Source organism: Rhinopithecus roxellana, chromosome 15 (genome assembly GCF_007565055.1).
Source record: "Rhinopithecus roxellana isolate Shanxi Qingling chromosome 15, ASM756505v1, whole genome shotgun sequence".
Lineage (NCBI taxonomy): Eukaryota > Metazoa > Chordata > Mammalia > Primates > Cercopithecidae > Rhinopithecus > Rhinopithecus roxellana.
Genome location: NC_044563.1, coordinates 124,745,003 through 124,759,659, shown reverse-complemented (window position 1 = coordinate 124,759,659; position 14,657 = coordinate 124,745,003). Strand labels below are relative to the sequence as shown.

Here is a 14,657-nt window from a genome sequence, read left to right as displayed (position 1 = left end):
TTTTATGTGTTCAGATTAAGACAGGCAGTGCTGCAGAAGGAGGCTGAACTTAAGACTAAGGGTCTGAATACTGGCTCTCATAAGTATTTACTGCTACATGATCTTGAACATTTCTTTACACATTTTTAAAATTATTAATCAAGATGAGGGTCTCTCTGTAGCCCAGGCTGGTCTCAACCTCCTGGCCTCAAATGATCCTCCTGCCTCAGTCTCCCAAAATGTTGGAATTACAGGCTTGAGCCACTGTGCCCGGCCTTGAACAATATTTTAACTTCTTCAGGTCTCAGTTTCTTTATCTCTAAAAGAGGTCTAAAAATAGCTGCCACAAATGGCTGTCTTTTCTTCTTTCTTTTTTTTTTTTTTTTTTTTGAGACTGAGTCTTGGTCTTGTCGCCCAGGGTGGAGTGCAGTGGCACGATCTCAGCTCACTGCAACCTCTGCCTCCGAGGTTCAAGCGATTCTCCTGCCTCAGCCTCCTGAGTAGCTGGGATTACAGGGGCCAGCCACCACACCCGGCTAATTTTTGTATTTTTGGTAGAGACGGGGTTTTGCCATGTTGGCCAGGCTGGTCTCGAACTCCTGACTTCGTGTCCACCTGCCTTGGCCTCCCAAAGTTCTGGGATTATAGGTGTGAGCCACTGCGCCGGGCCTGGCTGTGTCTTTTTAAAGAGAATTAAATAAGAATGTATGAAAAGTACCTGGCACAAATAAAATAGTGTATGTCTTCCCTTTACCTCTTCCTCTCTTTCCTTTTTTCACTTTCCTTCCTTTTTTATCTGCTATTAGCCCCTTGATTTTGTAAAATTTACTTAACTCCTCTAAGATTTATTTCCTCACCTATAAACTGAGTAGGTTAGTTATTTAGTTTCTAAGACCCTTTCCACTCTATCATTCTAATATTCAACAACTTAATAACTTAGTTTTTCCATATATCATAAAAATGCAACTTATTGAGGGGTGATTTGAAGTTAGTGTGGTTAAGTTGTTTTTTCCCCCAAAAGATCCCATCACATAGATCTTGGTTTAGATGCATCTGAGTTATATAGGAGGAAAACTTTATTCAATATGCAAATAGTTTTAATATGTAAATAACAACAATATATATCGCTTGTATCTACTTGTTATCTCCTATTTCAGAAGATTTACGTCTCTTTCCCTTTCCTCTATGTAGGTACTACTCAGGAAGTCTGGAGGCTAAGTCAACACATCGTGAAACTCTAGGACTAATTCACACTGCAACAAAGGGGCTGATTAGAGCTTTTGAAGATGGTGGCATAGATTCTGTGATGGAATGGGAAGTGGATGAAGTGCTGAACTGGACAAACACACTGAACTTTGATGAGTAAGTACATGTATTCTTGGGGAACAAGGGCAGTTATCATATTTTTTTCTAACATTTCCTATTTCCGTGTTGAATCTTGGGGCTGCAGATAATCTTCAAAGAAAAAAATCCTGAGTATAATTTGTCTAGAAAGAACAGAAGAAAAAAGGAGGGGTAAAAAATGACTGATACAAAAATAGTAAACAAAAAATTAGACTTAGGGCTCTTTATTCCTAAACTTTATTCTTGTGCCTTAGTCTGCTTTGCTTCTTACTTTGGGATTTAGAAAAAAGGCTAAGAGCATGAAATTAATAATACAAAGGTTTTCTTTCATCTATATTCCCTAACCTTTCTGTATGAGACAGTAAAACGTTATAATTTTTCAGCGATGTACTGTGGCCCTTGGAAAACATTTTAAAAATTTCTTTTGTGGTGGAAATATTTAATGTAGCCCCATTAAGGAAATGCAATCAAAACCATAATGAGATACCACTTCATACCTACTAGGAGAGCTATAATTAAAAAGACAGATAATAAAAAGTGTTTGCAAGAATGTGGGGAAATTGGAACTCTTATACACTGTTAGTGGGAGTGTGCAATGGTGCAGCCACTTTGGAAAACAATCTGGCAGTTCCTCAAATGCTTAAACACAGACCTGCCATGTGATCCAGCAGCTCCACTCCTAGATATATACCCAAGAGAAGGGGAAATACATGTCCACACAAAAACCTGTGCATGAATGTTCATAGCAGCATTAGTCATAAATAGCAAAAAGCAGAAATACTCCAAATGTCCATCACCTGATGAATGGCTAAATGAAATATGGTAGATCTACACAATAGAAGATTGTTCCACAATAAAAATAAGTGGGCTGGGCGTGGTGGCTCATGCCTGTAATCCCAGCACTTTAGGAGACTATGGTGGGCAGATTGCTTGAGCCCAGAGTTTGAGACTAGCCTGGGCAACATAGCAAGACTCCATCTCTACAAAAAATAAATAATTATCCAGGCCTGGTGGTGCACAACTGTAGTCCCAACTACTCAGGAGGCTGAGGTGGGAGGATCTCTTGAGCCAGGAGATAGATGCTGCAGTGAGTCATGATCACAACACTGCACTCTAGTCTGGGTGACAGAGCGAGACCCTGTCAAAAAAAAAAAAAAGGCCAAATGTAATGGCTCACGCCTGTAATCCCAGCACTTTTGGAGGCTGAGATGGGAGGACTGATTGAACCCAGGAGTTCAAGACCAGCCTGGGAAACACAGTGAGACCGCACCTCTATTAATAACAGAAAAAAGAAATTAAGTTCTGATATCCACCATAACATTGATGAATCTGCTAAGTAAAAGAAGCTAATCATAGGCTGGGCGCGGTGGCTCAAGCCTGTAATCCCAGCACTTTGGGAGGCCGAGACGGGCGGATCAGGAGGTCAGGAGATTGAGACCATCCTGGCTAACATGGTGAAACCCCGTCTCTACTAAAAAGTACAAAAAACTAGCCGGGCGAGGTGGCGGGCGCCTGTGGTCCCAGCTACTCGGGAGGCTGAGGCAGGAGAATGGCATAAACCTGGGAGGCGGAGCTTGCAGTGAGCTGCGATCCGGCCACTGCACTCCAGCCTGGGCAGCAGAGCGAGACTCTGTCTCAAAAAAAAAAAAAAAAATTAAAAAAAAAAGCCAATCACAAAGGATCACGTGTTATTTTATTTATATGAAATGTCCAGAACAGGCAAATCTGTAGAGACAGAAAGTAGATTAGTGGTTTCCTGGGGCTGGAGAATTAACTAGGGGGAAGGGGAGGTGGTGGCTATGGGGTGCAGGGTTTCTTTTTGAGGCAATGAAAATGATTGAAAATTCACTGTGGGCCAGGCGTGGTAGTTCACACCTGTAATCCCAGCACTTTGGGAGGCTGAGGCGGGTGGATCATTTGAGGTCAGGAGTTCAAGACCAGCCTGACCAACATGGTGAAATGCTGTCTATACTAAAAATACAAAAATTAGTTAGGCGTGGTGGTGGGCGCCTGTAATCCCAGCTACTCGGGAGGCTGAGGCAGGAGAATCACTTGAACCTGGGAGGCGGAGGTGGCAGTGAGCTGAGATCGCGCCATTGCCCTCCAGCCTAGGCAACAAGAGCAAAACTCCATCTCAAAAAAAAAAAAAAAAAAAGAAAAGAAAAAGAAAAGAAAGAAAAGACAAGAAAAGAAAATTCATTGTGGTGGTGGATGCACAACTCTGCAAATATTATACTAAAAGCCACTGGATATTATACTTTAAATGGGGGAATTGTATGGTATATGAATTATACCTCAATAAAGCTGCTTAAAATGTTCAATATTTACTCAACTACAATAAAGAATGTGGATACCGCATGAATGTAGAGGCAGAAAAATTTAAATGGAGATGGTGTAAATAAAGAAATGTTAGAAAACAGAAGAAATCAGTAAAAATGAGATAGGAAAATGGGGTAGGGAAAATTAAGGTAATGGTCATTGAACAATAGAACATGAAAAAAAGAAGCCAGAGGAAGCAGAGGAGAGAATAATGATGCAAGGAAAGATAAATGAAGAAAAGGGGGGAAGAATGATAAAGGACAAAGGAAAATCAAAACAAGAATAAAAGAAAAAAGAAGATACTGATGAGAAGGATAGATCAGAAAATAACAAGGACAAGATAAAAAATAAAGGACTAAGTATCCATAGTAGATGCCTTAAAATATTTTTAAATAAGAAGAAATTGCTATGATTCAATAACCCCAATATTTTGTGCAGACCCGAGTCTTGAGATTCCCTACAGCAGCACATCTGTAGTTTCTGGGACACTGAACAAATTGCAGATGGTAATAATGATGCAAGAAATGACAGCCAAATAAAGGACCTGGAATGCCTTGCTTTTACTTTTCTTCCTAAGAGTAAAAATTGCTGGGTGGAGAAGAGAGGGAAGAAAGGGAAAGAGAGGTAGGGGAGGTCCATTTTGAATGAGTTTCCCAGGACTGGATAGAGAATTTTCTCAGGTGAGCTTTTGAAATCCTGTTCTGCCTTTCCCTTGGCTGAAGAGAAAGCTATGGGCCGGCAAACAAGTACAAAAAATTCATACCAGATATTCTATATTCTGTCATTACTGTAATATAAAAAGAATAAAACCACTGAGTTCAAAGGAAAGAAAAAATAGGCATCTGGGTCCACATAAGACTTTCCCGTCATCATTGCTAAGTGATAGTAGGTGAAGTCTTAATGGCTTCCCTTTAAAAAAACGAAAAACAGCTGGGCGTGGTGGCACACGCCTGTAATCCCAGCACTTTGGGAGGCCGAAGCGGGTGGATCATGAGGTCAGGAGGTCGAGACTATCCTGGCTAACACGGTGAAACCCCGTCTCTATTAAAAATACAAAAAATTAGCCGGGCGAGGTGGTGAGCGCCTGTAGTCCCAGCTACTCAGGAGGCTGAGGCAGGAGAATGGCGTGAACCCAGGAGGCGGAGCTTGCAGTGAGCCGAGTTCGCGCCACTGCACTACAGCCTGGGGATCTCAGAGCGAGACTCCATCTCAAAAACAAAAACAAAAAACAAAAAACAAAACAAACAAAAAACAGAATAAACCAGTAAGACTTGAAGCGATTTCTTCATAGCATGTAGGAGTGGGATGGATATACCTAGCTTTCAGATGATAAGAGCAACTAAAAATTTCCATTTAAAAAAATGCAAATACCTTGTTTCCAACTTATGTGTAACTTCTATCAGTTTATTTTCTAAGCTGAGGATACTTGTAATTTTGTACCATCAATGTGAACCTTAGCAAAGTTTTACATTGAGCCTTGAACAACAAACATTTCAGATGAAATTTCAAGTGTGATTATCTGGGTATATTTCAGTAGCACTACTTGGCCACAAGCACTGATTATCTCAGTAAGACTAAACTTTGCAAAGGCCTTCCCCTAGCTAACTGCAGACATTAGGCATAAGCCCCTTCTTTCCAGCGCATTTATGGTCTCCACAGTCTACTTCCCCGTTTGACCTTTGTAGACCTCTAGATAGTTGTAACTGGCTTGGGGTGACATCTTGTTTGATGAAAATTTAAAAGTCTGACATTTGTCCCCTCTAGAGAATTGGTAACCCCTAATTCCTTGGAAAGTATCCTTTAAAATCTATGGACATTTTTCTATAGTTGGACAATTAGAATGGCATAGATGCCTTGAACACTGATATTTAGTGATAACAGCCAGTTTCTCCCCAAAGGCTTTTGTGCTAGTGTGTTATGACAGACCGATGCTCTCCTGAGGTGAAGCCACGTCCATCTTCAGATGTGTACTGCAACTATTAACCGAACATTATTATTATCATTTGGAAGAATGGATAGAGCCAGTTTCACTTGTGGACTCAAACACACTAATGAATACTGTTGCAAATTCCTGTATCCAGAGCTATGTTACTGCAGATGTTTAGAAACCAGAACAGTCCTCACATCACCATCACGGAGTTATGCACAATGCCACAGGACAGCTACTGTGGCTCTTGCTGGCATTCATGCATTCATCCTAATGGATATTCAGATGTTCCTCTTCCAGGATCATCATGTTTTTCAAACAGCAAGTGAATTGTGACATACCTATTAAGCAATCACCAGCTAGAAAATACTAAGTAATTTCCTGATATTCTGTTGGTGAGAGCTCTGTGCCTATGTCTGTTATGGATAGTATCTATATCTGAAGCTGCTCCTTTGATTTCTAAGATATGTAGTTTTGTGACCTCTCTGGCTAGGGACTTTTTCTGAGCTCTTAAAGTGTTAAATTTGTAGTTTAACAAAGGGATTCATTGTAGAGTCCACACACACTCGATTGTGTAACTATTTTCTAAAAATTTCTACAAATTTCTTATTGAGAAAGATCAGCTGTGTGTTATAAACAGCATGGTAATGCTATCATCAGACTTGCTTCTCTGTCTGTAAAACTTAGATTTTTGTAAAACTTAGATTTCTTTTTTTTTTTTTTTTTTTTTTTTGAGACAGAGTCTCGCTCTGTCGCCCGGGCTGGAGTGCAGTGGCCGGATCTCAGCTCACTGCAAGCTCCGCCTCCCAGGTTCACGCCATTCTCCTGCCTCAGCCTCCCGAGTAGCTGGGACTACAGGCGCCCACCACCTCGCCCAGCTAGTTTTTTGTATTTTTTAGTAGAGACGGGGGTTTCACCTTGTTAGCCAGGATGGTCTCGATCTCCTGACCTCGTGATCCGCCCGTCTCGGCCTCCCAAAGTGCTGGGATTACAGGCTTGAGCCACCGCGCCCGGCCAAACTTAGATTTCTTATCAATTACTGCTGGTATGTTCTTTATGTGAAGTTCTTTTTTTTTTTTTCTTTTTTTTTTTTTTTTTTTTTTTGAGATGGAATCTTGCTCTATCGCCCAGGCTGGAGTGCAGTGGCGCGATCTCGGCTCACCGCAAGCTCCGCCTCCCGGGTTCACGCCATTCTCCTGCCTCAGCCTCCTGAGTAGCTGGGACTACAGGCACCCGCCACCAGGCCTGGCTAAGTTTTTGTATTTTTAGTAAAGACGGGGTTTCACCGTGTTAGCCAGGATGGTCTCGATCTCCTGACCTCGCGATCCGCCCGCCTCCGCCTCCCAAAGTGCTGGGATTACAGGCGTGAGCCACCGCGCCCAGCCATGAAGTTCTTTTTAAAATAATGGAATAAAAGTCATGTGCTAATCTTGGATAAAGCAGGGACAGTGATGGGCCTAGCTATGGTATGTGTTTGTGCCCCAGACTGTCAGGGCTCAGCACACTATTGATCAAGGTCTTTTATCTTGGTTTCTTGAAGGTGGTGGCATGAAAGTCTTTTCTGTGTATAAATCCAAGCAAGCAGGGTGAGTCTTTATAGTGCTCCTGAGCAACCACTGAAAGCTCAAACAAAGTCTGCTAAAATTTAAGGTCAAACCAAACTGAATTGCCTACTGAGAGATTGTGGAAGGAGTTTATACCACCTGCTCTTGTCCTGCATCCTTTCATTTAAGTCACCCAGCAGTATCCTATTTAAGGCCATTGAAGAAAGTTCGCAGAGCACCAAGGGGTAGCAGTAGTGAGAAGGAGCCAAATTCAGACACAACATCTGATTGTAATTAAATACTGTTGGACAGGCCAGGTGCAGTGGCTCACGTCTATAATCCCAGCACTTTGAGAGGCCAAGGTAGGTGGATCACTTGAGCCCAAGAGTTCAAGACCAGCCTGGTCAAAATACCGAAACCACCCCTCCCCATCTCTGCAAAAAATTAAAAAGTTAGCCAGGTGTGGTGGCATGCACCTGTGGTCCCATCTATTCAGGAGGCTGAAGCAGGAGGATCACTTGAGCCCATGAGTTTAAGACTGCAGTGACCCATGATGGCACCAGTGCACTACAGCCTGGGAGACAGAGTGAGACCTTGTCTCTATAAAAATAAGTATTAAATACTGTTGGAAGTATATACCTTCCTACTGCAAAAAACTTCAGGATCCCAGGGTTGACAGAAGTAAAAAGAATTCAAATGGAATGAATAATTAGAAAATCACAGTGTCACTTTGGGAGGCCAAGGCAGGCAGATCACCTGAGGTCAGGAGTTCGAGACCAGCCTGGCCAACATGGTGAACCCTCCTCTCTACTAAAAATACAAAAATTAGCTGGGCGTGGTGGCAGGCGCCTGTAATCCCAGCTATTGGGAGGCTGAGGCAGGAGAATCGCCTGAACCTGGGAGGCGGAGGTTGCAGTGAGCCGAGATCATGCCATCGCACTCCAGCCTCGGGGACAAGAGCGAGATTCCATCTCAAAAAAAAAAAAAAAAAAAAGGAAAAAGAAAAGAAAATCACAGTGTTTTCTGAATTACATGACAATTTTTTTTTCCTTTTTTTGAGATCTCGCTCTGTCACCCAGGCTGGAGTGCAGTGGCGCCATCTCAGCTCACTGCAAGTTCCACCTCCCAGGTTTTAGGCCATTCTCATGCCTCAGCCTCCCGAGTAGCTGAAACTACAGGCGTGCACCACCACGCCTGGCTAATTTTTTGTATTTTTAGTAGAGATGGGGTTTTACCGTGTTAGCCAGGGTGGTCTCAATTTCCTTACCTCGTTATCCACCCACCTTGGCCTTCCAGAGTGCTGGGATTACAGGCGTGAGTCACCACACCGGGCCAATTACATGACGATTCTAATTCTTCACCTCTCTGTGCTAGCTCCTTTTCAGCACCTACTGTAACCAAATCTTGACCTGATTTTTTGATTAAAGTGGGTGCAGTTGTAAAGGCAGCTTAGGAAAGTGGTATATGGAGCCTAAAGTGAAGTAAGTCTTAGGCAACCTGCCTCTTGGTGCTTTCCATCATCCTCACAGAAGGTGGTACCTTGTCCTTCCCTATTCCACCTCTTCTCAGGCAACCCTGTTCTCTCTATTTTCAGTCTCTGTTCAGGAGCTGAGGTGACAGCTGCATTTACCCTACCTGAATGTATCTCTTACGTGTTCTGGACACTGAAAAGACAGCACTGCTGTTCTAATGAGCTCAGAAACTAGACACTTTAAATTTCCCTTCATATATCAGAGACAGTGGATCTGGCAATCCAGAACCAAGGAGAAAGTTTTTGTTGTTGTCTCCAGGAGAGTCTTCTGCCCATGCTTTAAATTTAGATGTTATTAACTAACATCTTAGTAAACACTCAGCTGAGGACATGATTTTGCAGGAATTCATAGAATAAAATGAGGAGGCATGCTAGAGGGAGGCAAAAGAACACTAAGTATGGCAGATGGTGGGCACCATTTTTATACCTCCTTCAACTCCTTGTCCTGAAGGTTCTTAGCTGGATGTGAGCTACTAGGAGGTGGGAAAGTCATGAGAATTACACATGGAGGCTAGTGAACATGCCATCATTAAGATTTCTCAAAAGAAAGTGGAATTTTAGACGTAGTCTAAGTATGTAGTAATGAATCGATTTAATTTAATGAATGCTCATATAATGTGCTTAGATACATTGCCAGCTGGAAGGAAATTGCTACAAGCAACTCTTCGGCTAATTTCAAAGGTAGGTGATTTTTAGCAGTACCTTATAGGAAATTCTCATGAACAAAAAATGCATTCCACACATGTATTTCTAGGCATTTAACCTTTCAGTAATCTGCATGATGTATAAATTTAGATGCATTTGTCAAGTCATTTTTACCTTTGTATGTAAGATTGCTGTTTGGGAATAGAGGGTAATGTCCTATATTATTTAAGGTTGAATAAAATGATTTTAAAAATATGAATCCTTTTTTTTTTTTGAGACTGGAGTCTCACTCTGTCGCCCAGGCTGGAGTGCAGTGGTGCAATCTCGGCTCACTGCAAGCTCCGCCTCCCGGGTTCGTGCCATTCTCCTGCCTCAGCCTGACTGCAGGTGCCCGCCATCACGCCCAGCTAATTTTTGTATTTTTATTATAGACGGGGTTTCACCATGTTAGCCAGAATAGTCTTGATCTCCTGACCTTGTGATCTGACTGCCTCGGCCTCCCAAAGTGCTGGGATTACAGGCGAGAGCCACTGCCCCTGGCCAAAATATGAATCCTATTTTAAAAGTTACTGGTCAGGCTCAGTGGCTCACACCTGTAATCCCAGCACTTTGGGAGGCTGAGGCAGATGACTCACTTGAGGTCAGGAGTTCGAGACCAGCCTGGCCAACATGGTGAAACCCTGACTCTACTAAAAATACAAAAATTAGCTGGGCATGGTGGCAGATGCCTGTAATCTCAGATACTCTAGAGGCTGTGGCAAGAGAATTGTTTGAACAGCGAGGTGGAGGTTGCGGTGAGCCAAGATTGCACCACTAAACTCCAGCCTGGGTAACAGAGTGAAAAAAAAAAAAAACAGTTACTTATAGTTTTAGTAATGATTTTTCATGAGCAGACTTCATTCGGTAAAATAAATGCCTCAAAATGTTGAAAACAGTTTTTAGGTTCTAGGCCACTATTGTTCTGCCAGTAGTTAGCAGTACTGAAATGCTGAAAGTGAAAGCCAGCATGTTGAAGAAGAGTGTCATCAGACCTCAGAAATGCCAATAATTTTAACATAGCCAAAGCCTAATGATGGTGTATGAGTTCTGTCCTAATAGCAGATAGGAGAAGCAATAAAGAGGTTAGGATTGTGGAGTTTTTTGTTTGTTTGTTTGTTTTTGATTTTGTTTTGAGACAGAGTCTCACTCTGTTGCCCAGGCTGGAGTGCAGTGGCCCAGATCTCAGTTCACTGCAGCCTCAGCCTCCCAAGCTCACCGATTCTCCCACTGCAGCCTCCTGGGTAGCTGGGGCCATAGGCACACACCACCATGCCCAGCTAATTTTTTTATTTTTGTCAAGATGGGATTTCGCCATGTTGCCCAGGCTGGTCTTGAACTCTTAGACTCATGTGATCTGCCCATCTTGGCTTCCCAACGGATAGTGGAGTCTTGATTCAGAGTGCCTGGGTTTGATTTTTGGCTCCACTCTTTACTGGCTATATGATCTTGGACAAGTTACTAGCTCAGTTTCCTCATCAGTAAAATAATAACAGTAGTACCTGGCACATAGGTTGTGAGAAAATGAGATAATCATGCACAGAGCTTAGAATAGTCCCTATCTCATAATGCATACTCCATAAATATGAACTATCCTTAGTATTTACTGATCCACCTATTTCCATCTCATTGCCACCCACTCAGCCCAAGTTGCCTTCATCCCTCTACAGGCTTCTGCAATAGCCTCCAAACCAATGCCTCTCCATTCCCTTCCTGCACAATAGATAGTGATCTTTTACATATTTAAATCAGCACAGAGACCCAGCACAGTGGCTCATGCCTGTAATCCCAGCACTTTGGGAGGCCAAGTTTGGAGGATTGCTTGAGGCAAAGAGTTCAAGACCAGCCTGGGCAACACAGAGAGACTCTCACTCTACAAAAAATAAAATGTCAGCAGGGCATGGTGGCATGCACCTGTAGTCCTTGCTACTTGGGAAGCTGAGGCGGGAGAATCGTTTGAGCCCAGGAGGTGGAGGCTGTGTGATTGCGCCACTGCACTCCAGCCTAGACAACAGAGTGAGACCCTGTCTCAAAAAAAAAAAAAAGAAAAAAGGAAACAATATAAATTACTGAGTTAAAAGAAATTACTGTGATAAGAAGGAAAGATATAGGATGGTAGTTGAAAGGAGCACAAGAGCAAGTGAAAATTATTTTAAGTAGTGGAGATTTGCATAACTGCAGTCAGTGAAGGTGATACATTGAAGATGTTGGCATTGGAGAAGAGGAGAATGTGTATCACTTCTTCAAGAAGCAAGAGAAGATAAATCCAGAGCAGATTTAGAAACATGGGCTCTTGAGAGGAAAAGGGCATCTCTCCCTTTGTGAATAAAGAAGTTAGCTAATAGTTAATTACAGAGCACCAACTAAATGCCAGATGCTCTAAGTTCTTTACATGCACTGTCACATTTAATTCTTGCAGGAATATGATGAGGTAGGTGCAGTTATTATCCCCATTTTACGGATGAGAACACTAAGACTTAGGTTAAATAATTTGTCCCAAATTACACAGTTAGTTACTAGTAGATCAGACCTAAAACCCAGGTCCTGCAGAGCCTTTTGTAGGGATGGACAGTGATATGTGAGAGTGAAAGTGGGATGAACTCAGAAATTTGGAGCATTTCTGGTTTCAGGTGAAGATATTTGCTTTAAGAGTGATGAAAAGGAATGTGGAACAGATTGGCACACAGTAGCATTTTGAATGAACATCTTATTATATCTGGTATCTTTCTAATCATTTGTCACTTCTCTTTAGGATTCAGATTTGATCAAGCACAGAAAAACATATATGACTATGGAGGAGATATATCAAAAATGCAAATGGAAACACCAGATCATACTTATTGTGAAAATGTTTATCAAGAACCAAATGTAACTAGATTAACGCCTGATTCTACTTATGGACTATAAAGTACTTTATTTCTATTCTGAGTTATAGACATTTGAGCCCTCCATCCATCAGTTATAGTCAAGGGATAGTGTATTCTGACTGGAATAACTTGTTTATATATTCTGGGCACAGAATCTAGCTCAGTTAAGTAAGGAAAATTGAGCAGAAATAGAACACTGGACTGAATACAATGATCATGGCAAATATAGAAATTATTCCTAGTGTTCTGAGAAACCGTAGTATTCTAACAGTTACACTTAAGTAAAGAGACTACATTTAGGTGCAAGAAACTTCAGACTGATTATTTTGCATGTTTACTGGAGGCATTTAGTGCAATCATGGAAGGCAGAGCTTTCGGTCCCTTTATCCCATATCCAAGTGTGCCTTGCTTCTTCCCCCATCTCCCGCTTTATCCCTCTCATTACTCCATTTTTTTCTTCACTGAACTTTTTTCTTTCTTCCTCTTGATTCTCTGTCTCCTTACTCATTATAGTTGTCTTTGCAATTCTGTTTCCCTCACACTTAGTTACTGCCTATTTTATGTCGTAGTTATTTCTTTCCTTTCTTTTGTAATGTGCTTTATCTTTCCTTGTTTACGTTTTTCTCTTTACTTGCTTTCATCAATGTTGTGCTTTCCTTTTTTCATTTTCCTTTCTACATCATTCCCCTAATCTCAGTTTTTTGGGGCCTACGATTTGCCTTCACTACTCTGCAGGCAATACAATTCTTTGGATTCCCATTCCCTTTCTTCCAGGTTAGAGCAGTTAATTAGTTTTTTATCACTGCATAATAAATTACCCCAAGACAGCAGCTTAAAGCACCAAAAGTTATTATCTTGTTCAGTTTCTGAGGGTTAGGAAACTGGGAGTGGTTTAGTTGGGTGGCTCTGGCTTGAAGTCTCTCAGGAGGTTGCAATAAAGATTTTGCCCAGGGCTGCAGTCAGCTGAAAGCTTGACTGGGTTGGAGAATCTGCCTACAAGACGGCACACGTGAACGGTTGTTGGCAGGAGGCCTCAATTCCTTGATACATAGACCTCCCCATAGGATAGCTTGAGTGCCCTCATAACATGGCTGAGCAAGCAACCTGAGAGAGAGAGCAAGGAGGAAGCCACAATGCCTTTTAAGACCTAGACTCAGAGGCCACACACCATCACTTCTGCCCTATTTTATTAATTAGAAATGCGTCAAGTCAAGCCTATACTTATGGAGAGGGGAATTAAGCTCTATCTCTTAAAAGGAAGACTATCACAAAATTTGTGAAAACATTTAAAATCAACACAAAGAGAAAAGGAACAATCTTAGTGGTTCCTTTCAAAGGAAACCATAAGACATTGGTACAGATAGTTTGTTTAGGAGATAATCGCAGAAAACACAAATTAGAAATTAGAGAATTAGAAATTAGAGAAATTAGAAATTAGAGAAAGTGACACACAGAAGGGAGAAAAACCAAAAAACATTTGTGTTAAGAATGGGTTATTGCTGTGGGTGTCCAGGCCTCAGTTTGCTAGGAATGCTCTGAGGAACCATACAGAATGCACTTCAGAATTTTCCTGCTAGTGGACAGAGAAACCAGGTATTTATCTACCAGCATGAGGAGCCAAACATGACCAGGCAGCAATCATAGCTTTAGGTTCAGTGGAATCCTTACTGTGACCTCCAGGGGAGCCATTCCCTCACTGGATACAGGGAGGATACATGTAACCAGTGGCTACATGGACTCAGTTCTGCTGGGACAAGAAGCACAAATTCCCAAGGGATCACTGAGAGTAGTGGTGAGAGGGGCCAACCTTATTTCCATCCCTTGGTTCTTGGACCCATATGTCATAACCGTATTTAAGTTATTTAGACAGAGCACCATATAATGGCTCTTGGTTCAATGTATATATCACATCCTGGAGGAAAATGCTCCAACCTAGCTGCCTGTCCTACTCAAGCTAGAACCTTAGGTTACTCTTTAATAGGCCAATTTAACACTCTAATAGTTTCTGGATTGTGTGGCATATGATAGGACTAGTGTTTTCCATGGTCATATACTCATTTTTAAAATTCCTTTACTGTAAAATTGGTCCCTTGGTTAGAAAGCCCATAATAGTAAATCATGCATTTTATAGGTCCTTAAATAGTGGTCCTTAAATAGTGGTTCTGATAGAGCCACCATGGTCAAGAAAGGCAAATCCATACCTGCACCAAGTAGCAATCCCTGTTAGGAATGAATTGCTGCAATGTCCAAATAAGAATGGGTCTGTTATAATCATGTTGCCACCAAATAACTGATTGGTCTTTTCAAATGATGGTGCCATATCAAGGCCAAGTGTCATTCAGCAGTGGAAGCAGCTAGATTAGTTTTTCTGAGAAAAGGCCCATGATTTTGGGCCCTTGGCTTCCATCCATGCCATCATGACTCTTCTGTACATGAGCTAATTGCATAAGCACTAGGGTGGCCAA

The 14,657-nt window shown here is 41.9% G+C and overlaps 1 protein-coding gene across 2 annotated transcripts in view; it reads left to right on the top strand.

Moving 5' to 3' along the window:
* Window positions 1-14,657, top strand: part of C15H11orf65 (chromosome 15 C11orf65 homolog) — a 136,750-nt gene that overhangs the window by 58,471 nt on the left and 63,622 nt on the right. Inside the window, exons 7-9 of one of the 2 annotated variants that reach the window (XM_030917293.1) lie at window positions 1,171-1,341; window positions 9,270-9,325; window positions 12,078-12,612. In XM_030917293.1, coding sequence (XP_030773153.1) covers window positions 1,171-1,341; window positions 9,270-9,325; window positions 12,078-12,232 — 382 coding nt within the window. In that variant the 3' untranslated portion in view covers window positions 12,233-12,612. Of the gene's footprint in view, window positions 1-1,170; window positions 1,342-9,269; window positions 9,326-12,077; window positions 12,613-14,657 lie in introns of those variants that run through there. The other variant, XM_030917292.1, reaches the window with a different exon arrangement.